Consider the following 26879-nt stretch of genomic DNA (forward strand, 5'->3'; position numbering starts at 1 on the left):
ATAATTTGGCCTAAAAGTGTGAGCTTTTTGAACGGTTATTTTTTAACGATCTCCTGTAAGGACCGCAGTGGGGACATCTCCTGAACTAATCTGTTAGTAGCCTTTACTCGTCTAGGCGAATTACTATAACTAATTCTATATAGGGTGCTTAAAAATCTTCTTAAGCAAAGTGCCCGAAATTTATTAAGGTAACCAGTCTACTTTTAACCTTTGGAAACTAATTAAGTCTCAGAAGATTTATCCACTTTATTAGAAATTAACAGAAGGTTTGAATTCAACCTTCAGCTCAGGAAAGTCGGAAAAGAGAAGAGTTGTGAATACAAAACATACTGGATCTTGACATAACAGCATAATTTGAAAGGAAGCTTGGCTTGTGACTATTGTGAAGTAAAAATATGTAAAAGGAATTGGATTCAATGAACTTTTGTTCTTAATTCTAGAAAATAAGAACAAAAAGCAAGTTCTACAACCTTTGCAAACGCAATCTAGGTGAGCAACAGAAATTACCAACACTAATAGATCGAAGTGATGTGGTCCGTAGTACTGGGCTAGATGAGGGGAATGCTCTTGTAGAATTTTCTACAAGTACGTTCACTGTTGACGATGGCTATTTACCTGAACTCCAAGACTCACACCCAGGAAGCGAGCTCCACAGTATTGGCTTCACGCCAGGAAGTGTTCTAAGAGCAATGAAGGGCATGAAAGCGTCAAAAGCGCTCAATCCTGATGGCATCCCGTCCTTTATCCTTAAAGAACTGAGAGACGAGCTATGTGAACCTCTGGCAATACTTTTCCAAATCTCATTTGAGCAATGCAAGTTTCCTTCTTCCTGGAAGCTATCCCATGTAACACCTATTTTCAAAGGAAAAGGGAAACGGAGTGACCCGGAAAATTATCGCCCGATCAGCCTCACTTCACCATTCCTGAAAATCATGGAAAGGGTCATAGTCGAAAAGTTAAACTCGCACCTCGAATGGGTGATAACCTAGTGCGGAATGCAGTACTGAATTTTATCTCAAGAGCTATGATAGCAGGTGTGAAAACAATGTTTTTACTAGGCTAGGACTCGAGTTTTTCAGCCGTGAGGCGATATTAGAAGCTAAAGAGATTATCTATCGCAAGTCGGAATTAGGGGAACGTGTAATAAAACACGTAAAGGACGAGGATAACTTGATGGACATTGCGAAGACGTTCGCTCGCTGTGCCAAATAAAAGAGACAGCTTCCTGAGTTTCTTATTTTTGAGCCCCAAGAAGTTCCGGCCTGCAATGAAGAGATCGCTGCTTGTGTAGTTCATTGTCAACGAGATGAATCGCAAGTTCAATGGCCTTCTTGACCGTTTGAACCAGAAACCATTACCGTGGCCTGAAGGCAACCCTGTTGCTGCTCAAGCTAATGAGTACTCCTTCTCCTCCGTCTTACTCAGTAGTCTTGAAAAAGCCTCCTCCTAGCGTTGTTACCGCAGAAGAAAGCAAAAACTTCCTGTCGAATATTTGTGGTGATGCTTTGAATGATGACGATTTTGAACTCCGCCGAGGGAAGTACGAATGGCGCCTCGTAACTAAGAACAAATCTAAAGCAGCAGTACTAGCAACATCTATTAACAAAAATCGCCGGAAACACTGGCAAGCGTTAAAACGCCCACTTTCATCGGTATGATCAAGTTTGTCCCAGCTCATATTAATGGTGACGCGCTTAAGAAATAATACCGAATTGTGAAAAAGCTGATCAATGTGGCAAAACCAGATCTTTCAAATTATTCTTCTCATCCCACTATTATCTGATCCACGCCATGAAAAACCCTCCTAAAATTGACTTGGAGCGGTACCCCATCAAGACATTTATCTTTCTCCCAAAGCGCTGTTTTAACTGCCAGAATTTTGTCATATTTCTGCTACCTGCTCTAGCCAGCAAATTTGCTCTCGATGCGGAGAAGGAGGTCATGGCTCTAGCCCCGACCAGTTCTTTGGAAACCCTATAGCTTGCCATTCCTTCAAGCGCCCCACAATAATAAAAATCGTCAGTGAGCTGAAGCGGCCCAATGTCTAATAGCCCAGCCTGTGTCAAAATTACGTCATGGAACATGAACGGAGGAGTCCCCAACAAACTTGCCATAATTCAAAAATATTGTGCAGACTGTGACATTATGTTTATACAAGAACATATGCTCTCTCCTCACAATATTTCTCTTCTAAAGTTCTCGAACAAACTTACTTTTTATTTCGAGCCCAAAAAATTCGGTCTTTCGGACGCCCCTCCGGTGGCTTGGCAATTATTTGCCACCCGTATATTGAAAGTAAGGTGTTATTTACGCATGATCACTTCTTGGCTATATCTTCCGGCAGTATCGCATTCTTCAACGTATATCTTCCTACAAACTACCATGATGACAAATCGGAGCGAAAGTTTATGAACGCAGTTCGCGAACTAGCGAAGTGCCTGAAGTCTGTGACCCAGAGAGATTTGCATTGCCTAGTCCTGGGGGACTTCAACTGCAACCTGCTTGACAGCACGTGTGCCCGTAGTCAGCTTCTAAACGGCATCTTTGATGACAAACTTATCATCCTCCCAAAAGACAGTGATTACTCCTTCGTTCATAATTCTGGATCCGTTTCAAACATTGACCATACGGCCTGCTCCAAGAATATTAACGGAAGTGTAACTGTTCTAAAAGACGCTGTCTTCGCTGATCACTTACCCCTACTGGAATCTCTAAGCATAAAACCAGCTCTGCGTCAACCCAAGAACGACAAGTGGAAAGTAGTAAGTGAATGGGATAAAGTTAATGCTACTTTGTATCATCAGGTGCTGAACTCACTTCTTGTAAAGATACGAATCCCCTCCCATTTACTCCAAGTGAATTCGAATTTTGATCCCGCGGATGCGAGAGTACTCATCAATTTTTTTTGTGCCGAGATTACTCACTCGCTTCTCATAGCTGAAAAAAAGCAGTTCCTACTAGAAAAGTTAAAATGAAAACAGAAATTCACAAATTCTCGCAAAATCCGGCCCTAGTTAAGTGTTGCAACGATGCTAAGTTTTGGTTTAGAATCTGGCAAGATTGTGATAGGCCCAAATCTAGTCCTGTTAACTCTGTCTGTTTATTGACTAAACGAAAATTTGACAAGCAACTGAAAGCTCATGGTACCAAATTAAAAGAAGAGTACTCCTCCAGAATCGTAAGTGACCCAAAACAAATCTGGAAAGCCCGGCTGAGCGAACCGGTTGCCAAAAAACCCCGTGATTTGATAAGCGAAAAAGATTGGGGATCGTACTTTTCCAACGAATTCAGTGCCCCCAACCCAAATACGTCTAATCCCTTCGCGAACCGGCTAGAATCGGTATTATCCAGCCAGTGTGTCCCTGATTTTGTCGTTACTTACGGAAGTGTGCATGAAGCTATTTTAAAGCTAAAGAAGAAACATTCCCGTGGTGTAGACGAACTGTGCGCGCAAAAGCTGCTACACGGTACTACTATGCTTATTGAATATCTGACGCTGCTACTCCAGATTATTTTCACCACTGGTATAGTGCCTGACTCTTTTTGTGTCGGTTTGCTCTCGCCCATCCTTAAAAAAGGGAAACCAACAGACCAATGCTCCTCGTACAGGCCAATCACTGTTGCTCCAGTGCTCTGTAAAGTTCTAGAGATCTTAGTCTCAAAAGAAATTCAATATTCGTGCCGAATGCCTGACCACCAGTTCGGTTTCCGACCGGGTCTGGGTTGTGCTCACGCTCTCTTCAGTCTTGCCGCTATTCTAGCAGATTCTCACGAATCTGGTGACCCTATAGTGATTGGTGCTTTTGATGTGAGTAGAGCGTTTGATTCGTCGATTCACGCTCAGGCCCTTTTAGCCGCTTACCAGCAAGGTGTAAACCTCCGTGTCACTAGCGTACTGTACGATATGTATTGCCGTTTTTATCCCCAAGTTTGTACAATAACAGTGTTTTAAATGCCCAGGCATGTGTAAATGTTTCATGTATCTCCAAGAATATAAATGTGTCGCTACTTACATATGCGGACGATCTATTAAATCTAAGTCGGTCTATTAGGGGTCTGCAATCGAACTTCTCGATCCTGCGTGATGAATACCGAAAAATCGGCCTGGCTTTCAATACTTCTAAATCTGCAGTTCTTTTTTTCAACGATAGTCCTTCTCAGCCTGAACACCTCCTGCTGGGTAGCGAGTCAATTACCGTTCATCTCAAGTCGTGTATCTGGGTTTACCCATAGGCTGTAATCTTAATGAAACTCGTCTACTGCTCGTCAAACACGTCGAGAAAAAACTCCTCACCGCGTATGGGTCTATCGTCGCCAGCAGACTCCTCTTATGCCGAAAGTATCTCGCGAATATGTATAACGCTGTCCCACTGCCGTATATTCTATATATCGCACCATTGTGGTATTTATTAACTGACACCCAAAAACGCAAACTCCGGTCCCTTTATTTTAGGTTCGCGAAGTTTCTGCTGCGATGCCCGTTGTGGACGAGAAATACTTATATGATTGATAAACACAGGTCCCATTATCGATTGATAAACACATTGCAGACCCCCGTATCGCGGTAAACCGGTTGATTTCTAATTTCCAGGCAAAATGGAACCACCCCTGGCTTAAACATTTCTACAGTTCTTGATTATGTATTTTTCCATGTTGTGTTTTAAATTTCTCTCCGTTTTTCTTCTCTTTTTTTCTTTTATTTTTTTTTTCATTGTACTCCGTTTTGTTCCATGTGAAAAATACGGGTAATAAATATTTTACTTACTTACTTACTATCCTTATGGATAGATGCAACCAGCGGCGTCCTACAAGGTAAGTGTTTTCGGTTCTGTCTTGTTCGTCATGTACATAGACATGTGCATAAACGCCAGTTCCCAAACCTGCGAAAAGGACCTAGGTGTGATTCTGAGCTTGGGCCTCAAACCAGAAAAGCATACGGCCTGGTTGTGCGTAAAGCATCAAATACTCTCTGGCTACTCACTCACTCCCTACGACACCTTGACATTCACTCAAAGATCTCAGCATACACAAGCTACGTCAGGCCACAGCTTGAAAACGCCACTGTCATCTGGTCGCCATATCTCAAAAAGGATATTGATAGAATAGAACGAGTCCAAAAACGCTTTTTAAAAGGACTTGAAGGATTTAGAAACCTTCCGTATGACGAAGCTCTAAAGAAGGCTCACTCTCCATAAACTTGAGACAAGAAGAACGATCTTAGACTTAAAACCCTCTTCAAGATAGTTCTCGAGAATTTTGGGAACGTAAAAGACAAGCATGTTTAAATAACTCCCCAAAGTAACACAAGATCGCACAGTCTGCAATTGGAGCCTGTGAAGATGAAGATTGTAAGATCTAATTCTTACCATCATTCGTTCATAACCCGTGTCATCAGGATCTGGAATGAACTGCCATTCCCAGTCGAAAAGATGAAATCACTGGAAGCCTTCTCCAATAGCCTAGACATAAACATACCATATCTCGAGACTTTCAACGTAGGACGACTTAAATGGCAGCCGTGCCGCAGTCAATCCGCTCTTTGCCCTGCCATAACATTTTTCTTTTAATAATTTGTCAGTTATGTGGAAATTTTGTATTGAGAGGCCTGAGGAATAAATTATTTATTTACTTGTTTATTTGTAAATCAGTAAAAACTAATGAATTAAAAACCAAAACAAAAAGAGCTATGAGGAAGAAGATTGTGTGAAGGAACAAAAGTATGCCCTACATCTTTTGGTAGAAAGATGAAGAAAGATTTTGGTAATTTTTTTGGTATAAGAAATTATTTAGTTGAAAATGAAATTGATTAATACATATCTAAAGTACCAAGGACATCAAAATTAGAATAATTTTAGCCTCCTGGATCCATCTTAAGTCTATCCATACTAAGAATTTGTAATTTTCTGTTTTTTTGTTTTTTTTATGTTGCTTCAAAGTTACGAAGTTTTTTGGGTGGAACCCTATTTTATCAGTGTAGGCGCGTTGAACCATCAAGATAAGTAAACATAATTAACTAGTTAAATTTGATTATTCTTTTCATTCGTAAGATGCTGTTGATTCTCAAAGACAAACTTACGTTCGCAGGGAAGCTACACATTCTTAGGCTTCGGGGCCTTAAGTTTTTTGGCTATTTTTACTAGTTTTTTAATTGCCGATCGCTACTACCATAAACTCGGTAAGTGTACAAGGAGCCCTTTTTCGTTAAAATTGAATTCCTGATTCTTTTTTTTTTTTTTTTTTTTTTTATTTATGGCTGTGAAAGTTACCTCTTGATAAGTTAAAAATTGAGACCGTTTCTACTGTCCTTGGTACTTTCAGAAAAGAACATTGGAAAATATTACATATTTAAATAACCTCTTATAATTTCTTTTCCAGTATTCGTTTCCTTTTAACCAAGCGGTGCCGTCTTTTTCCTCGGCATTCCCACAGATTTTCAAAGGCAAAACGGACGTACCTTGTTTAATTCCTTGCGGAATTGATCAAGATCCGTATTTCCGGATGACACGTGACGTGGCTCCGCGGCTGAAATTTCTAAAACCTTCTCTAGTTCATTCAAAGTTTTTCCCAGCTTTGCAAGGTGCCAACACTAAGATGTCTGCGAGTGATCCCAACTCATCAATTTTTCTCACAGATACACACGAAGAAATTAAGGAAAAGGTACTTATTTTTTATTTAAGGTACATCTTCATTAAGGATGCTATTAAAATCTGCAATTGATGTCACCGAAAGGTTGACAGTTCTGTAATATTGCTTTAATTAACTTGTGTTTCTAAGAACAAATAACAAAAATTTGCCGATCATGATATATATATATATATATATATATATATATATATATATATTATATTACACATAAATTTTCAGTATTTAATTAAAGCCTGTTCAGGGTTTCTAGACCGTCTGTAGATTTTCTGCAGAATTTTAATCAAATTAATAAAATTAATTCTTCAAAATTAGTCAAAATATTTATTTGTAAGTTACTGCGATGTTCAAAAAATGATTGTTGCTGCCCAAGGTCGTTTCAGGAATTTCGGTTCGGGGGTGGTGGTGCTACGAATTTTTTTTTTTAGAAAATGTATCAAATATAAGTTTGTATGTGTTTTTATCGCGTTTTTACGAGTCGAGTAAAAAAAAATTTGAATAGGAGAGTAAAACCTGTACCCCCCCCCCCTTGATAATGTATTGCTAATAAGTCTATTACTGTTAAACTCGTCGCATTACCAAACCGGATGAGGCAAAAACAGTTGCGACCACTCCTCTCCTTTCCTTCCGTCCAATGTTTCACCCTGTGGTTCCTCAATTTAAGTTAGTACTTGCTTTATATCCTTTCTTAGGAAGCCTATCAATCCAGTTCTTGTACTCCCCAGTTCGCATTTATCTTTGCTTTATCAATGCAGTTTTTTTTGGTAACCTTTCTTCATTTGTCTTAATACATGACCGAACTACCAACAAAATGCAGTCTTGGCAGTATTCCTTCCTATGAAATATAACCCGAACTATTGACGAAATACAGTCATTTGGCAACCTGAAATATCAACAAACTGCAGTCTTTTGGCAACATATCTTTCTTTGTCTTAAAACATGACCGAACTATCAACAAAATATAGTTTGTTGGTAACCTATTTTCCTTCGTCTTAAAATATGATTGAACGGTCTTAACTTTTCTTTTGTTATAGATAATGGAATCGAACCGGTTTTGTTGATCGTGGTAGCCATGGGCGCCGGCAAGGGGGCCATGCCCTCCTTGGAAATTTGGGACTGTAAAGTAATTATAAGGAAACCAAAGAAAAGAGAGCAGAATAGGGAAAAACCATGAGAAAAATGTGTGTTGCCCCATTGTTGGCCGCCTGCCAATAGATTTGACCATTAATTAAATAAAAGTTCTAATTTCTGTCTGAGTGACCCCTTTCGAGTTTTCCACAAACATTTTTCTATATGACTTCGGTTGGAGCAACAAAAAAAATTCAATTCTTCATAGTAATGAATGGTAAGTAAATAACGATCTTTGTCAGTAACGAAAGTATAAGAGCCTGACTATTGATAATATTCAATCAAAGAATCAGTTTTTTATGGTGATCTTAAATATGCATTTGTTTATTAGTAATTAGTGCAGTTATTACTACACAAGAAAGTTCGTGTGATTATAGAAAATACAAGGAAAACAACAGAGGCAATTTTGATAATATGCCGTCAACTTTTGATTGCATTTCAATAGTACCCATGAGCTGACATAGGAGGCCACTATAATCAGAAATGTCTTCCCTCAAAGGAATGCTGGGAATTTCTGTACCCCCTGAACGGACTCTTTTTTTGTGTTTTATTATCATTTTTTTTTCTTTTTACATGAGTGATTGTATTTATCTAGTTTTTACTTTGAAAAAGATTAAATTTTTTACAGTTATGAAGTATAAAAGTGTCAAATATATTGGTTTTGTCAAAATTAAATTGAAAATATTGACTTCAAAATTTTTATGTGATTTTTTAAATCTTTGTTTTATTATTTTACTTTGAACAAACTACTATGATAATGTGTTACTTTTTATAAATACTGAGTTTAAAGGCATTGAATTTTTTGGTGTTTGATGACCCAGTTCAAAACTGTCGAAATTGTTAAAAAAAATTCGTCCAACGCCTCGGCATTTGTCAATAGAACTGAATGTCGGGAGTTTATATCTTAGTTTTTGTAAGTAGGCTATTGTTCTGTGTATTTTTTGTAATTGCTTACTTTTTTCATTTTTATATACTTATACTTTAATTGACATACTTTTTCCGTTTTCTTTAGAAAAATGTTAGTCTCTAAGCTTCATGAAATGAAAAAAACAAGTTTTTTTAACTTATAATAAGGAGCAACATTAAAACTTAACATGGACAAAATTTATTACATATATGATGTTGGGTTGCCCCCTCCTCAACACTTTGCTTTTCATGCTACAGTTGTTCGGCACTTTAAAAAAAGTTACTTATTGTTCTAATTAAATGACCCTTGTTTTCCAGGAGTCGTTTTTAAAGAATTCGATCAAAATTTAAACTTGAGCGTAAAGAGCCAGGTTTTGGAAGGGGGCACCCCCCTCCCCTCATATTGGTATTAATTTCTGTTCGTTTGAAGTTTTAATGTTGCTCCTTACATCTTGTTGGAAAAACTCGTTTTTGTTTAATTTCTGATCGTTTTTCTAATAACGCCGGGATAACTGGCTCCACCTCCACGGGAAAATCCCTATCCCAATGGAAATATCCTTTGGACAGTTCAATTCTGGAGAAAATTTACCCCGGACAATTACCCTTAACATCTTCACGTGTAAAATTGGTTCGGTAAAGAAAAAGCAAGACATATAAAGAAATATCGTACAGAAATTCTGGCAAATTTACCCAGTGTAAAATTTCTCCTGAAAAGTACACCCCCCTGAAAACTTCCCTCTCTATGGAAAGTTCTCCCAGCAGAAAGTTTGTCCTCCCCTCTCATCCAAAAAATATATGCGTACTTCCCGATAAAAATAAAACAATGGGCAAATTTTGTAACTTAAAACCTTTCTCCAGGGGGTCATTTTTATGTCCAAAAACATAACTATGGGGCCTTTCAACTATGCTGAAAAAAGGCAATCTTAAAATTTGATCAGTTACAATTGAGGGGAAAAAAGTGGCGTAGGAAAGGGTCTATTTGCCCTCCAATTTTTTTGGTCACTTAAAAAGGGCACTAGAACTAGAATGAACCATCTCTCGACGTTCTAGGTCCACTGAGTTGATACATTCACCCCTGGGAAAAAAACACACGCATCCGTGATCTTTCTTGTGGCAAAATTACAAAATTCCACATCTTTGCAGATATGAGCTTGAAACCTCTACAGTAGAGCTGTTTGATACGGTGAATCTGATTATGTGTTTTTCATTGAAATTCTATGACTTCTAGGGGGTTTTCCCCTCTTTTTTCGAAAATCAGACAATTTTTTCTCAGGTTCGTAGCTGTTGACGGGTAAGACAAAACTTATATATTTGGAATCAGCATAATAAGCCAATTCTTTTGATATATCTATTGGTATCAAAATTCCATTTTTTAGAGTTTCGGTTACTATTGAGCCGGGTCGCTCCTTACTTACAGTTTGTTACCACGAACTGTTTGATTATCCATCAAAATCCCAATAGAGATCATTGAAATATTGATAGTTTTTTCTGCGCTACCAAAAGTATTGTATTCATAAAACTTTTAACTTTCATGAAATGTAATTCAACAAATAGAAAAGGTTTTCAACTAAAGTAAGGAACAAGTATAGAACTTTTAAATAAATTGTAAACTACTGTATTAAAGGGGGACTGTCCCCTTCTCAACACTTTGTTCATTAAACAAAAGTTTCTTGGTGCTTTGAAAAATCTTAAAAAGCAAAACTTCACAGTAAAGGGTAGGGAGCTAAGAAGCAGACAGTCCCCTTCATACAAAGAATATTCTGTTCAAATAGGTGCCAAATCTGTTCCTTGCTTTCAATTGAACAGCTCATTTTTTTTATATAGTTTCTGATTGTTTTCCGAATCATACCCAGGCCTAACCAAAAATAGAATTTGAGGCACCGGTCCCTTAAATCCCAGGTTAATTGCTTTTAAAATGTGTAAATCAATAATTGTATGTTCATTAAGTCCCTACGTTTAAATTCGCAATTTCGATTTTGGATAAAATTTGGATATACTTAAAAAATTGGCGATGAATAGTAATTTTGGTGAAAAGTCCTTGTTTATATTACTACTAAAGAATTTCGGTTGGATGAAAAGGAGTATTATTGTTTGTATGGATGGAAATTCTATGAAACTTTTGATCTTCTAGATAACTGGAGCAATCACAACCTAGGATTACATTACATATATTCATTTAAATACATTGAAGTACTTCATTGAATTTGTGGTTGGGGAGAGAATAAATAAGTTCATTTGTGGTTGGGGAGAGAATAGGAATTCATTTAAGATGAAATTTCAACTTCATCTTTTTCAGAAACGTTGCTATAAACTGAAATTTTTGTAAAGTTTGAAGCATAGAAGTTCAAAAATTAATCAGAATTAATTAATTAAATAATGATTTAATAAGTAATCAACAAATAACTGGGACATACGAAAAAGTCAAAAATTTCTGATTAGATAACATGCAAAAAATATATCAGAATTGGATAGAACAAATTTATCAAATCAAATGACTAACATAAAAACTACTGGACTAAAAATAAAATTAAATTGAAATAAGAAAGCACTAAAGCTCTCAAAAATAATAAATATAAAGCAGAGTCCAAAACATACCGTTCTGTTTTGGGTTTCATTTTCTCGTTATCCGACATCACTTCTTCGCCCTTTATCTCAAGTCAAAGCGACTTATTCTTCTTCTTCTTAACATCAATTTGCATACCTTTTCTTGTATTGTAAGCTCTCAAAACTTCCATAAATTTATTTGTTTTCCTAATATTTTGATCTAGGACACTCAAACTGTCAATATAATCAAGGAGAGTTTTACATATTCCGTTTTGATACCATATTCTCAAGTACCCTTTGTGTTTCCTTAAGATACCTTGCTCTACTACGTTCTCTGAAACATCGAGCCGAAGTTTTTTCAGAAAGTGGTTGTTCACCCTGATAAGACTATATCCTGATAAGACTATATAAGACTGATAAGAGAAAGAGAGATTACTAACTTGTGCAGTCGTGTTAAAAAGGGTATTATCCCGGTATCTTATTTTTGGGACTAATTTTCGATTTATCATTCACAATATTCCTGAGTTTTATTTTTATGCACGTACGTAACATTTTATATTTTGTTAAGTGCTTTGTTAAGTGTTGATCTAGTAAAAAAACCCATGAAACCTGTTGGGCTCTTTGGTATGAAGTTTTATGTAAAGAACAAAAAGATTTAGAGGCACGTCAAAATTGCTCTGAGCCTCAAATAAGTTCTGATTTTCAATGATTTGACATTTGGCTCATATTATTGACATTAAGAACCCTACTCGCGATTTTTATGGTAATTTATGTTTCAGATAAATAATTATGCTTACTCTGGTGATCGTGATACGGTAAAAGAGCACCAGGAAAAGGGTGGTGATTGCTCAGTTGATATAGCATTTCAATATTTAACGTATTTTGAAGAAAATGATGAAGAATTAGAAAAAATTAGACAGGTAAGCATGACTTTTTTTACTACCTGAATTAACAATAATGTCATTACTACACTCTCGGCACCAGGAATTCAAGAGGGGATGTATTGTACAACGTCGTTGCTGTTCAACAGTGGCAAAGCCTCTTGACACCATCGGAATAATCTAGTATCAGGAGCTCAAGAGGTGATGAATTGCTTAATGTCGTCGCTGTTACGCCTAAAGGTTATATCTTTTTTAATATCATTGCAGTAAATACTGGGTGTTTAAAAAGAACATTTATATTGAATGTGTCAAAATAAGCATTTAAATATATAATCTGGGATTTCATTTAGGAAACAATGGTTGCATTTAGATATAGCCCAGCATGTATTTAAACTATGACCAAGATTTTGCACGACTGATCACCCTGTAGATTCGCGCGTTTTTGATGTTCCAAACACATGGTGTTGAAGACGACATTTAAATATACAGTCAGTGATTAAATTTTAGGAAAAATGATGTCATTTAGATATAGCTCGGCATGTATTTAAACTGTGACCAAGATTTTGCATGACTGATCACCCTCTAGATTCGCGCGTTTTTGAGGGCTATCAAACTTCTGCTCAGCCGTAATTCTAGATACAGAAATATCAGCTTGGGAATAATTTCAGCCACAGGTCAACATTGTCTTTGGAGAACAATATTTGACAATCCGAAGATCACCCAACCTTACACACCCAGTGTCTCGGGCACCCTAGGTCCAGATCACAAACACCCAGCCTTACTTGAGTATGAATTGATTCTTCCTCAATAGCTTACGTCTATAACTTAGACGCAAATGATTAATGTAGATGCTGTCCAGATAAAACACCTCTCTAAATTGAACGCTTGATAGGGTATGGAACTTGGAGATTCTCTGGTTTCTCAAACTGCCATCCCAACCCCCTACTGTGCAGCTCGAGTCTCTCACGCTGTGCTAATATGGTAATCTACTTCGTCTGCCAGCTCAAACTCCCGCCTAGCTATCTATGCTTTGCTGGTGATGATATTGAGCAACAGCTTTTAGACCATTTAAAGTGTCAAGAAGAATTTAACCATATCTCAAGATTCATTTGCAAAAATTTTAACTTTTGAAAGAAAATACCAGGATATTTATTTAATAACATATATACTTAGTATACCTTTTGAGAATAGTATTTAGAGTTTTTACCCTTCAAAGATGTCAAACTCTGGACGGAATCACAAGATTTCTGATAAAGTATCAATGAGTGCCAGACCTTGTTTTTTTTTTCTTTTTTTTTATTGTTTTCTTTTTAATTCATTATTTTTCTATCTTAAATTTTTTTTTTTTTTTATTCAATATCTTATTGGGGTGAAACTAATGATGACTGTCAGTGACTTAAAAATTTTGATTAACACTTAAGTGATGCACCTTCTAGGAACCGTGGGTAAAGGATTTTTTTTTAATATAACACAACTTTGTCATGGTTATTATTAGCTGATGAAAGGGATTATTTCAATTAATGGGAATATTTTTCCTGGTAAGAAATATATTAAGGGTAGGCTACTTTTTTTAATAAAAACATTTAATTATTTACACCAACCTAATTTACGGCCTTTATACCCTAACACATACCTGCAGACAGAGGGCAGGGCGGGGTATAATTCTTGTATGAAGCCTGTTCAAGAAAGGTGGAAACATCCCTGCCTTTCTGCAAAAAAAAAAGCTAGGGAAGGGGAAATTTGAGGACCATAGGTCCATGTTGTGCTTCTTAATACTACAAACTAAAAATGTTTGTACGATATATTAAAAAAGAATACAGCATGTCTCACTTTATCCTAAACAATTAGCACTTTGTCTAATGATTACTGAGTCCGCTTGGCTTCTCAATCCTTCAAAGTGAAAATCCTGGCGTGGTTCTAATTCAATATGGTGAAACTTCTTTACCTTCCTGTCAAAACGTTGGAAGGAGGGGGAGGTGACAGAGGGGTACAGGCCCACTTATTTTCTCCAGGTAGTTTTAGCTGCAAATCAGGACATATCGAACAGCGTCATTATCCAGTTTTTCTCTAGTGAGTACGGCAACAAAAAATCGTCAGTCCTTCAAACTATTCATGTATCTTATTAACGGAATTGTGTCCAAAAAATTTTCATGCAATATAGATTCATCAACTCGTAAAGGATTATTGATCATTGTTCAAAGAAGTTCACTTGTTCTAGTTCAAAAGTGGATTTTCTTGCTGCGGGCCAGCTTTTTAATATTACTGCTAAGAAAGAAGCTGAGGTTTCGTATTTCTTACTTATGGAATTCTTACCTCTTAGAATCTCTGAGAAATCGTTTTTAATTTAATTCTATTAATTAATTTCTCTATCAATGAGAAAACTATTAAAGCTTAAGAGGCATATGTAATACCATTCTTTTTTCTCAAGTTCTAAAGATAAAAAAGGAAATTATAAACTCAACCATAATATCAAACAAAAGTGACTTTTAGAAGTAGATGGTAGCACTTTTTGATCCGCGAGGAATTGCTCCTTTTTGAAAAACTTAAAGTTTTATGCTTATTATGCTAAGCATATATATATATATATATATATATATATATATATATATATATATATAAAAACAAGTTGTCTGTCTGTCTGTGGATCAGGTGACGTCATGTTTCTGTGTTGACTGACGTCATGAAATGAGTTGTCGTCATTTTTGCTTTGACGGTGACGTCATTAATGGTATTTAAGACATGCGTTAATGCGTTCACGCTGCTGATAGAGAAAGTAAGAAAAGAAAGCGTGCCGAGGAATCACAAGAACAGCAAGAAAACAGGCTTGCAGCTGATAGAGAAAGTAAGAAAAGAAAGCGTGCCGAGGAATCACAAGAACAGCAAGAAAACAGGCTTGCGGCTAAAGAGCGCAAAACCGCGCAGTTAGATGAAAATCCACCAGGAAAGCGAGAGTCAAAACATATCAAAACTGAAAATGATAGCGATGATGATTGGGTTTGGGATTTTAACTTGGATAAGGTCATCAATGCCTACCAGATTTAAGTTAAAAAACAAAGGTTCGGCGATATGTACTTCATAGTGACGCTGAAAAATAAAGAAGAAAAAAAAATGAAAAATGTAAAAAACTAAAAAGAAAAAACACTCAAAGATAAATTACAGACAACTACAACGGGGACGCCGGGGGCACAGGCGGGATGTATAATTGACGACTGAGACACAGGGATTGTTTGAATAGAAATTACTGACCGGCACACAAATGACGACCGGGACACTGGGACACAGGGAATATAAATGACGACCGGGGCACTCAAAGAGAAATTACAAACTGGGACACCAGGACACAAATGACGACCGGGACACAGGGAATATAAATGCTATTTATATGCACAGACAATGGGACAGCGAAGAATGTTGTATATTCGCATGTTTTACGTAGTTAAAAATATATATTTATATCTATCTCTATTCACAGGTGGGACACAGGGACACAGCTACAATGGCGCGTAACTAATATGGCGCGTAACGACTTACGCGCGCGGGGGGGGCTTGGGGGGGCGCGAAGTGCCACCCCAGCAGCTAGTATATATATATATATATATTTATATATATATATATATACTAGCTGTTGGGGTGGCGCTTCGCGCCACCCCAACACCTAGTTGGTGGGGGCGCTTCGCGCCCCCCCCAAGCCCCCCCGCGCGCGTAAGTCGTTACGCGCCATAATAGTTACGCGCCATTGTAGTTGTGTCCCTATGTCCCACCTGTGAATATAGATAGATATATATATATATGGTTTTAACTACGTAAAACTTGCGAATATACAACATTCTTTGCTGTCCCATTGTCTTTGCATATAAATCGATTGTCAGGTTTACCGACTCTTGAACATGCAACATATAATGGTCCATGGGAAAACAATCTGTATTCAGATCTATACCTCATGATTCTAATGATTGCCCTTGAGCTTTGTTGATGGTGATTGCTAATCGACCATTCCCTGTCCCGGTGTCCCGGTCGTCATTTACATCCCCCTGTTTCCTCCGGTGTCCCCGTTGTAGTTGTGTCCCTGTGTCCCGGTCGTCATTTATATTCCCTGTGTCCCGGTCGTCATTTGTATCCCGGTGTCCCGGTCTGTATATACATTCGTTTTTTAGTTTTGTTTTTCTCCTTTATTTTTTTCCTTTTTTTTTCTTTTTTAGCTTATTTAGATTTTTAGATTTTTTAGTTTTTTTATTAGTTTTTAGTTTTTTTTCTTTTTAGTTTTTTTGTCCCGGTCGTCATTTATATCCCCCTGTTTCCCCCGGTGTCCCCGTTGTAGTTGTGTCCCTGTGTCCCGGTCGTCATTTATATTCCCTGTGTCCCGGTCGTCATTTGTATCCCGGTGTACCGGTCTGTATATACATTCGTTTTTTAGTTTTGTTTTTCTCCTTTATTTTTTTCCTTTTTTTTTCTTTTTTAGTTTATTTAGATTTTTAGATTTTTTAGTTTTTTTATTAGTTTTTATTTTTTTTTTTCTTTTTAGTTTTTTTGTAGTTTTTACCTTCTTTTTAGTTTTGTTAATTTTTTTTTTACTTATGTCCTGGTCGTCATTTATACTCCCTATGTCCCGGTGCTTTGTTGATTGCTAATCGAACATTCCTTTTGTCCTGGTCGCTTTCTCTTTGAGTGTCGTCATTTATTTTTTTCTTTTTTAGTTCTTTTAGTTTTTACCTTTTTTAGTTTTTTTTAGTTTTTTAGATGAAAATTTTTTTTAGTTTTTTCCTTTTTTTCTTTTTAGTTTTTATTGGTTTTTACCTTTATGTTAGCTTATTTTTCAGTTTTTTCCTTTTTTTTTAGTTTTTTTTATTTTTTATTTTTTTTAGTTTTTTACCTTTTTTTAGTTTTTTTAGTTTTTTTAGTTTTTTTAGTTTTTTAGCTTTTTTACTTTTTTTATTAGTTTTTAGTTTTTTTGTAGTTTTTGCCTTTTTTTAGTTTTTTCAGTTTTTTTTTTAGTTTTTTATTGGTTTTTACCTTTATTTTAGCTTATTTTTCAGTTTTTTCCTTTTTTTTAGTTTTTAGTTTTTTTAGTTTTTTACCTTTTTTTAGTTTTTTTAGTTTTTTTAGTTTTTTAGCTTTTTTATTTTTTTTATTAGTTTTTATGGCACTTGGTATTAACCAAGTGACATATAGCAGTCGCCAATTCTGTCGGTCTGTCGGTCTGTCTGTCGGTCTGTCTGTCGGTCTGTCTGTCGGTCTGTCTGTCGGTCCCGGTTTTGCTACTTTAGGCACTTCCAGGTAAGCTAGGACGATGAAATTTGGCAAGCGTATCAGGGACCGGACCAGATTAAATTAGAAATAGTCGTTTTCCCGATTTGACCATCTGGGGGGGAGTGGGGGCCCGGTTAATTCGCAAAAAATAGAAAAAATGAAGTATTTTTAACTTATCAGCGGGTATTTGGATCTTAATGAAATTTGATGTTTGGAATGATATTGTGTCTTAGAGCTCTTATTTTTAATCCCGACCGGATCTGATGACATTGGGGGGAGTTGGAGGGGGAAAACCTAAAGTCCCGGTTTTGCTACTTTAGGCACTTCCAGGTAAGCTAGGACGATGAAATTTGGCAAGCGTATCAGGGACCGGACCAGATTAAATTAGAAATAGTCGTTTTCCCGATTTGACCATCTGGGGGGGGGAGAAGGGGCCGGTTAATTCGGAAAAATAGAAAAAATGAAGTATTTTTAACTTATGAGCGGGTGATTGGATCTTAATGAAATTTGATGTTTGGAATGATATTGTGTCTCAGAGCTCTTATTTTAAATCCCGACTGGGTCTGATGACATTGGGGGGAGTTGGAGGGGGGAAACCTAAAATCTTGGAAAACACTTAGAGTAGAGGGATCGGGATGAAACTTGATGGGAAAAATAAGCGCAAGTCCCAGATACATGATTGACATAATCGGAACTTATTTGCTCTCTTTGGGGTAGTTGGGAGGGGGGGAGTAAGTCTTAAAAATTAGAAAAATGAGGTATTTTCAACTTACGAACGGGTGATCGGATCTCAATGAAATTTGATGTTTAGAAGGATATCGTGTCTTAGAGCTCTTATTTTAAATCCCGACCGGATCTGGTGATGGGGGCGGGGAGTTGGGAGGGGGAAACCTAAAACTTGGAAAACACTTAGAGTGGAGGGATCGGGATGAAACATGGTGGGAAAAATAAACACAAGTCCTAGATAGATGATTGACATAAACGGAACGGATCCGCTCTCTTTTGGGTAGTTGGGGGGGGGGGGTTAATTCTGAAAAATTAGAAAAAATGAGGTATTTTTAACTTACGAATGGGTGATTGGATCTCCATGAAATTTGATTTTTAGAAGGATATCGTGGCTCAAAGCTCTTATTTTAAATCCTGACCGGATCTGGTGACATTGGGGGAAGTTTGGGGTGGGGAGACCTAAAATGATGGGAAACCCTTAGATTGGAAGGATTGGGATGAAACTTGGTTGGAAAAATAAGCAAAAGTCTTGCATACGTAATTTACATAATTGGAACGGATCCGCTCAATTGCGGGGGGGGGGGGGTAATTCTGAAAAATAAGAAAAATAACGTATTTTTAACTTACGAAGGAGTGATCGGATCTTCATGAAACTTCATATTTAGAAGGACCTCGTAACTCTGATATCTTATTTTAAATCTCAACCGGATCAAACGTAATTGGGGGGGGGACAGTTGGGGGGACCGGAAATCTTAGAAAATACTTAAAGCGGTGAGATCAGGATGAAACTGGATGGGAAGAATAGAAACCTGTCTAAGATACGTGACTGACATAACTGGACCGGATCTGCTCTCTTTGGTGGAATTGGGAGGGGGGAGGTAATTTTGAAAATTGAGGTATTTGTAACTTACGAAAGGGTGACCAGATCTTAATGAAATTTGATATTTAGAAGGATCTTGTGCTATAAAGTTTAACTTTAGGTTCTGACCTTCTCACAAGTGCCAAATGAGCTCTTGGCTCTTCCGACCTCGTCCAAATGAGCTCTTGGCTCTTCCGACCTCGTACCATATGAGCTCTCGGCTCTTCCGACCTCGTCACAAGTGCCATATGAGCTCTTAGCTCTTGTTAGTTTTTTTTGTAGTTTTTGCCTTTTTTTTAGTTTTTTTAGTTTTTTAGCTTTTTTATTAGTTTTTAGTTTTTTTTGTAGTTTTTGCCTTTTTTTAGTTTGACAACTTATTTTTATATATATAGATAGTTTTTTTTTTTACTTATGTCCTGGTCGTCATTTATACTCCCTGTGTCCCTGTGCTTTGTTGATTGCTAATCGAACATTCCTTTTGTCCTGGTCGCTTTCTCTTTGAGTGTCGTCATTTATTAGTTTTTTCCTTTTTTTTAGTTTTTTATTGGTTTTTACCTTTATTTTAGCTTATTTTTCAGTTTTTTCCTTTTTTTTAGTTTTTTTTATTTTTTATTTTTTTTAGTTTTTTACCTTTTTTTAGTTTTTTTTTAGTTTTTTTAGTTTTTTAGCTTTTTTACTTTTTTTATTAGTTTTTAGTTTTTTTTGTAGTTTTTGCCTTTTTTTAGTTTTTTCAGTTTTTTTTTTAGTTTTTTATTGGTTTTTACCTTTATAGTTTTTTTGGTTTTTTAGCTTTTTTATTTTTTTTATAAGTTTTTAGTTTTTTTTGTAGTTTTTGCCTTTTTTTAGTTTTTTCAGTTTTGACGTCACCTGATCCAGTTTTTTCAGGTGACGTCACCTGACACATCCATCCATCCATCCACAGACAACTTATTTTTATATATATAGATATATATATATATATATATATTATCATTTATATATCAGTAATATCATTTTACTTTATTTACAAATACGGTTGCCACCAAGTTGAGTTTATTGTTTATTGTTTATCATTGTATTTTTTTTTTTAGTTTCGACTCTAGTAATTTTTTTAAAGTTAGTTGGAGGGTTTTATATCAATATATATATATATATATATATATATCTATGTATATATGTGTGTGTGTGTGTGTGTACGTATGTGTAAAGTTTTTTTTTTTTTTTTGCAGAATTATTCTAGTGGAGAAATGTTCAGCGGACAAATCAAGGAGATTTTAATTGAAAAATTAACTCGCGTCGTCTTAGACCATCAAACCAAGAAAAAATCCATTACAGAGGACATCGTTAGGGGGTTTATGACTCCCAGACAACTTGTATTTGATTTTTGACTTAGAAGAATTTGTTATTTTATTTATGTCAAATTTTGTGTTCTTTTTTATCCTGCCAATACACTAAATTCAAAGGGATATGTTTTTTTAGCTCTAGAGTATTTCCCTTTTTTCCAAAAAAAAAGGAAAAAAAAACCAGATATAGTTAAGGGGACTTGCGTTCGATTTTAAATTTGAAAAGCTGCTTTATCTATATTTATTTTGAATTTTGTTCCGCTCATCCAACTTTTCTGTTTTTTAGTTGTAGGGCTTTTATTTTTAGAGCAAGTAATTTGCAGGACAAGTTATATATGTGTTCAGATTAAATTTACTCACATCTGCTGGTAATACTTGTAACTTGTATGGGCATTGGCCATCTGCATTGCCAATTGGTCGTAATTCGTAGATTTTTAATTAGTCCTACTTGCTTTTCCTTCTTTGTAGTACCAAATGCATATAAATGAAAACATTTCCCTACCCCTGGCTCCATCATTGGTTGATCCGGTAGATGACCTTTACCCAACCGGAAAATACACCCCCACGGAAAATCCTCCCTCGGTGAACACCCTCCTAGAAAGTACCCCTCCCCCCCCCGTGGGTCGTTGGTCTCCGATCACATTCGATTTATAAAAAAGGACTTGAATCCTCAAATTCTGATTCAATGAGCACCTTACGAAATTTTTGCGACTATGCGGTGGAGGTGTGCATGAGGAAGGGGTAACCCCCTTCTATAATAAATAAACTCTGCTCGTTTTTGGGTTAAATGTTACTCTTTTCGTTAATAATAACAGCGTAGACCAGAAATATTCTTAGAAATCATAAGGGAGTATATATCAATTTCACATCTTTGATGCGGTTTTTAAAGCCTCTTTTCTGCATCTATTGTAGAAGTTTAAGTGCCATTCTAAGTTTTATAATTTGTCCACTGCTTACAGATAGTATTTGTTATTGGGAAACATTCGGACATTTTTCGTGCACAGTGTTTCTAAGCTATTCCTACTGCTAACAACTTGCAGTAGCAACAAACCGCCTGAAACCAGTATAGCTACGCGCACTCCACCTCCATCCCAATCTATTCAAAATCTTCCTCTTTGCACCCCCTTGGGAAGCTCCCTTAAATCTTTCTTTACGTCCTCCCGCCCCAACTGTAGACGATCTAATTTCCTGTGCAGCCCTAGATGGTTGGCCAAAAAGGACAATTTTTGGCAATATGTCATCCTCCATATTTAAAAACGTGCCCTAGCCATCTCAACCTTTCTCTCATTATAGGTCTAGAAAGCGGGATTAAACCACACTTTTTGTACAGCCCACTTTCATTATTTGACCTCCGTGATTGTCGCAGCTTCCTATATTCTAAGCTTGGTTCGCAGACTTATCTTTTTATTCTTCCATGGGTTTAGTTTCTGAACTGAACTTTGAAAAAACAAAATGTGGATACTAATTCTGTAAATTCGACCATTGTTAAGTTAAGAGCTCTGTACCAAAAGCCTCTCCTGGGCAAGATAGGAGTTTTCGTAACTATATTGGCATCTAAGCTGTGATGTACACATATTTTTTAGGAGGGGGCAGGGTCTTGCTTGGGGTGGGTATCTATGGAGATAATTTTGCGGAAGGAGGGAAATCTCGGGAATACTTGAAGAGAAATTTTACACTGGAAGGATTTGAAAGAATTTTTATACGAAATTCTTTTTATTTGTCTTTCTCTTTGCCAGCTGAATTTTGCTTGTGAAGATGTTTCAGTCTTAGAGGTGATCTACATAGATATTAGCCAGTAATCCTGATAGAGGTGTATTATTTATTGATGGAGGTATATTATTAATTACTCGTAGCATTTATAAACCAGATTTTACTAGTTTCATACAAGGCCAAAGAAACGAAAGAAAAATCATTGTTTTGAAAGAGAAAACCAATAAGAAATATCAAATAATTTGTCTTGTTTCCGGAAGGATTATCTACCCAAATATTAACACAATCTAAAACAAGGTATTTTTGTTTAGTTGAACGAAAAACCCATTCCCAACTATAAGGATATTAAACTATGTTTTTGTCTCACTGTTTTGAAAAACTTCCACTTGAAAAAAACTAGATATCAAAGACCTGGTTTTGATTATTCAAATCTCAATAGCAAAAACAAATGATCTATTGCATTCATCTTGTTTGCCTCCAGGAAACAAATTTATACAGTCTCAGGCAAGTAGTTATACCTGGACTCCGTCTCTATAGAAAGGATAGATCAACCAGAAGGAAAGGAGGGGAAGTGGCAATCCTCGTGAAAAAGGATATACCGTATTCAGCAATAGCCCCAAGAGAGTACCTGAATGAGATCGATGTTCGATGTGGTCAGCGTAAATTTAAATCTCCTTGATAGACATCCCTTATAATTCTCATCCTTTTACAATCCTGATAGCAGCAATGGTGTTAAAACCCTGCTTGAAGAAGAAACAAGAGCTAAAAACACTGTCATTTTTGATGACTTTAATTCTCTTAGCCCTATTTGGAAAAATTGAGTATACTCCAACGTTGCGAGAAAGGACATAGAAGAATTTATCCTTACCTCTAACAATTTTACAGTTCTATCTCTGCATGATCTCCCCACATACTACAATATCAGGAATAATACCTCATCAACGATTGATTTTTAGTCCAACATGACTTGAGTCTGAAATCCAAATCTTTCTTGTTCTAGATCTTCAGACCGACCATACTGCAACCCTAATCGAAATCGATGCTGCAAAATACTCTCATGTTCCCTCAACAATGAGATTCAATCTAAAGACAGCAATCTGGACCCTCTTCAGAAACCAATTAGATAGCACTGATTACTCTACTACCAGCCATGCAGAAGATATTAAAATTTAAGCCAAAAAACTAAGTGACACTCTTAACAGCAACAGAAAACTCAATCAAGAAATTCTTTGATCAAATGCCCATTGCTCCGTTAAAGAAGTCTAACAAAATCTGGTGGAGTCAAGACTGCACAAGTGCAGTTTTAAGTTAAGAGAAAGCAAGAAACATTTTCCAGAGGCACCCAAGCCATTAAACTTTCATTACTCTTAGGAAGGCTGAAGCTTCAGTGAAGAAAACAGTTTTAAAGGCCAAACGCTCAGCCTGGAATGACTTCTCAGCCGAGACTGACCATAATTTTCGTTCAAGTGAAATTCATTCCTTTATAAATCAAATGGCTGGTAATAATAAGATTTATAACTCAAAGATCTTTTTACTAAAAGATTTATAACTCTTACAAAAACAGAAAGCACTTTGAAGACCGACAAAGACATTACAGGAGCATTTACTGTTCATCTCAAAAGAGATCCCCACAGTACATAGAGGAAGGCCTAAAGTGTGCAATTGGCATGAGAAGACAAATTCCAAGAAGGAACTTGTATGTATCTTTACCAATTCTGAACTAAAGTAGGCTGTAACGTCGTCCAATCCCACTTCTGGATCAGGAGAAGACGAAATAAGCATCCTACGGATCATAAATGCAGGCGATACTTTTCATGTTGCTTTATTTCATGTATATAACTGCGCATGGACTACAAAAACATTCACAAGGATATGGAAACAGGCCATTATAATCCTAATTAGAAAACATGGTAGACCTCCAAATTTAATCAGTTCCTACAGGTTTATCTCACTACTACGAGTGCTTTGAAATTTTTTTGAAATGATGCTGTATAGGAGGTTAGAATGGTTTGCAGAAATTAATAGAGTTCTACCTAATTCCCAGGTGTCATAATACTGGTGTCATACTGTAGATAATGTAATCCAGATTTAAGCAGCTGCAAGAAGTGCCATAAATAGCGGTGATATCATGATAGCAGTCTTAGTTGACTTTGAGTCGGCTTCTGACCACATTTGCAAGTATTGTCAAATTCTAAAAGGGATGGATTCCCCGGATAGAGTCGTTAAGTTTCTCTTCAATTATCCATCTGATGGAACCTACAAAGTCCGGGTGCAAAATGAGCTACCCAGTATATATATATATATATATATATATATATATATATATATATATATATATATATATATATATATATATATATATATATATGTATATGTATATCAGTTATTGTATGTTATTTGACCTGTGAGCATTGATGTAATTTTTAAGCAGGATTTAACTTTGGAATACAGTGACTGTCAGTGATTATAGAAGTTTCACAATAAGTGAAATATATACGAAATAAGGAACGCTTGAAAATTGCTGAGCGACTTTTTTTGTTTGCGAATGATTGTGAAATTTTAGACCACATTTGATGGATGTCGGAGTATGGTGGGAAATAAGCCAGGCATGTCCCACGTCCCATCGGGTCACTGACCACAAAGTATTTGCCACTGCTTGCGTGGGCCTGTCCCTATTTGAGATAATTAAATTTCAATTAATTTTAAATAGCGAAAATGTCTGACCAACAGGAAACAAATCTGGATATTTCACAGCGTCTGAAAAATATAGAAAACCAGCCTGGGGGCCTTTTTAAGCTCGCGTCGATAGCCGAAGAACTGCAGATTATATCCTCCCAAATGAAGCAAAATGAGGCGTCGCAATGGAAAACAACGGTGGACATCCAGAAAATAAAAGAAAAGATAGACGAATCGCAGAGGCGCGCAGAGTGGGTAGAAAAATAAGTAAAACAGGCAAACCTGATTTTTATAACTTCATACCCCTTGACCTAGAGGATTACTTGCGGAGGAAATCAGTGATGTTATTTCCGGCTGTTTGCCACAGATTGAAATCAGGAAACGGGACATAATGACGCACTCTGCTTGAACACTAAAAAACAGGAATAAAGCCGTCCAGTTTTAGTGAAGATCACAACAAAATATTTGCGATATTTGATTTTGCGAAACTCGGTTCGCTTTCAGAGTTGCGGTATCTCCCTAGCTCCGGATTATAAACGGGCCGAGAGAATTGTTCGAAATACTCTGAAACCATTTTTACTGAAAGCAATTGAAGAGGACCGTGAGTTGAAATTCCGGGGCCTATAAAATTCCTTTATAGAAATACCTATAGAAATAATCTTCCGAGCGTAAAACTACCACAAATCACTATCAATAAATAAATGAAACTCAAATAGAAATTATAATAAATAGCTGAGTCAAACTCAAAACGAGCAAAAATTAACATGAGTAGGGCTCATAACCGCTATGCCTTCTCAAGACCAGAACATAATTTGCGCTTTACTTAAAACAAAATACGCTTGAAATGTTTTCACCTTTTCTTACTTTCATAAATGAAAAAATATCAAACCTTAACGAAAAAATGACAGTATATGTGAATTTAACTGACAATCTATGGCCATTTGTTTGTTCTTTTCAGTATAGCGCAAATTGTGTTCTGATCTTGAGAAGGCAAAGACCCACCAAGGATTTTTCTCGGGAAAGTTACACATTAATAAACACATAAAAATTTGTTTATATGCATTTTTATTACTTTTTTGCGAGTTGGGCAAACATTTAGGGGTGGGGGGATCAAACCCCGTACTCCCCCTGGATACGGTCTTGCTTTCAATCCATGCATCGGGTCCAAGAAATAATCGAAAAAATGTGAAAAATAAAAAATTACTGATGTTTACAAAAATATGGTTATTTTCTGGAAATTTTGACAGCGTAGTCAACCTAGCGTTTGGCGTTTTTTGGAATTTTTTTTCTGTCTTAGTAATGTAATGTGTTTTCTTCTCGGAAAGTGAGATCAGACACTTATTATTACTCAAGTTTTGCCAATTACACTAATTTTGCTTTATCATTGCACTAAAAAAGTGAAGTTAACACCAAACTCAAGATGGGGTTGTTTTTGTTATATTTTTCGGCACAAACACCCGTTTCAAACAGTTCGTGGTAACAAACTATAATAAGGAGCGACCCGGCTCAATAGTAACCAAAACTCTAAAAAATGGATAAAAAATAATTTTGATACAAGTTTGATACAAAGAATCGTGTTTTAGTTCATTTTGAAAATATAAGTTTCGTCAGGTTTAGTCTTACCCATCAAAGTTACGAGCCTAAGAAAATTTGCCTTATTTTAGAAAATAGGGGGGAAAACCACCCTAAAAGTCATAGAATCTTACCGAAAATTACATCATCACATGCAGCGTATCAGAGAACCACAGTTTAGAAATTCAAGCACCTATCTACAAAAATATGGATATTCATATTTTTTGCCAGAAGACCAATTACGGGTGAGTGATTATATGTGTTTTTTTTTTTTTTTTTTTCCAGAGGTGATCGTATCGACGCAGTGGTCCTAGAATGTTGCAAGAGGCTCATTCTAACGGGAATTAAAAGTTCTAGTGCCCTTTTTAAGTGACCAAAGAAATTGGAGCGCACATAGGCCCCCTCCTACGCTCATTTTTCCCCAGAGTCACCGGAATAAAATTTTGAGATGATTATTTCATTCACCATAGTCAAAAAACCTAATAACCATGTCTTTGGGGACGACTTACTCCCCCAAAGTGCCCGTGGGAGGGGCTGCAAGTTACAAACTTTGACCAGTGTTTACATGTAGCAATGGTTATTGGGAAGTGTACAGACGTCTTCAGAGGGATTTTTTTTTTTTGGCGGGGGGAGTCGAGGAGGGGCTTCGTTAGAGGATCGTTCCAT

The 26879-nt window shown here is 36.4% G+C and overlaps 2 protein-coding genes across 2 annotated transcripts in view; one reads left to right on the forward strand and one right to left on the reverse strand.

Moving 5' to 3' along the window:
- The window catches only part of LOC136026120 (tryptophan--tRNA ligase, cytoplasmic-like), a 29780-nt gene extending 9402 nt beyond the window's left edge, over positions 1-20378 (forward strand). The window contains exons 2-4 of the mRNA XM_065702411.1: positions 6376-6657; positions 12000-12140; positions 20142-20378. Coding sequence (XP_065558483.1) covers positions 6499-6657; positions 12000-12140; positions 20142-20300 — 459 coding nt within the window. The 5' untranslated portion in view covers positions 6376-6498 and the 3' untranslated portion in view covers positions 20301-20378. The remainder of the gene's footprint in view (positions 1-6375; positions 6658-11999; positions 12141-20141) is intronic.
- The window catches only part of LOC136026113 (importin-5-like), a 130835-nt gene that overhangs the window by 68814 nt on the left and 35142 nt on the right, over positions 1-26879 (reverse strand). The window lies entirely within an intron of this gene.

The sequence above is a fragment of the Artemia franciscana genome, chromosome 4 (genome assembly GCF_032884065.1).
Source record: "Artemia franciscana chromosome 4, ASM3288406v1, whole genome shotgun sequence".
NCBI lineage: Eukaryota > Metazoa > Arthropoda > Branchiopoda > Anostraca > Artemiidae > Artemia > Artemia franciscana.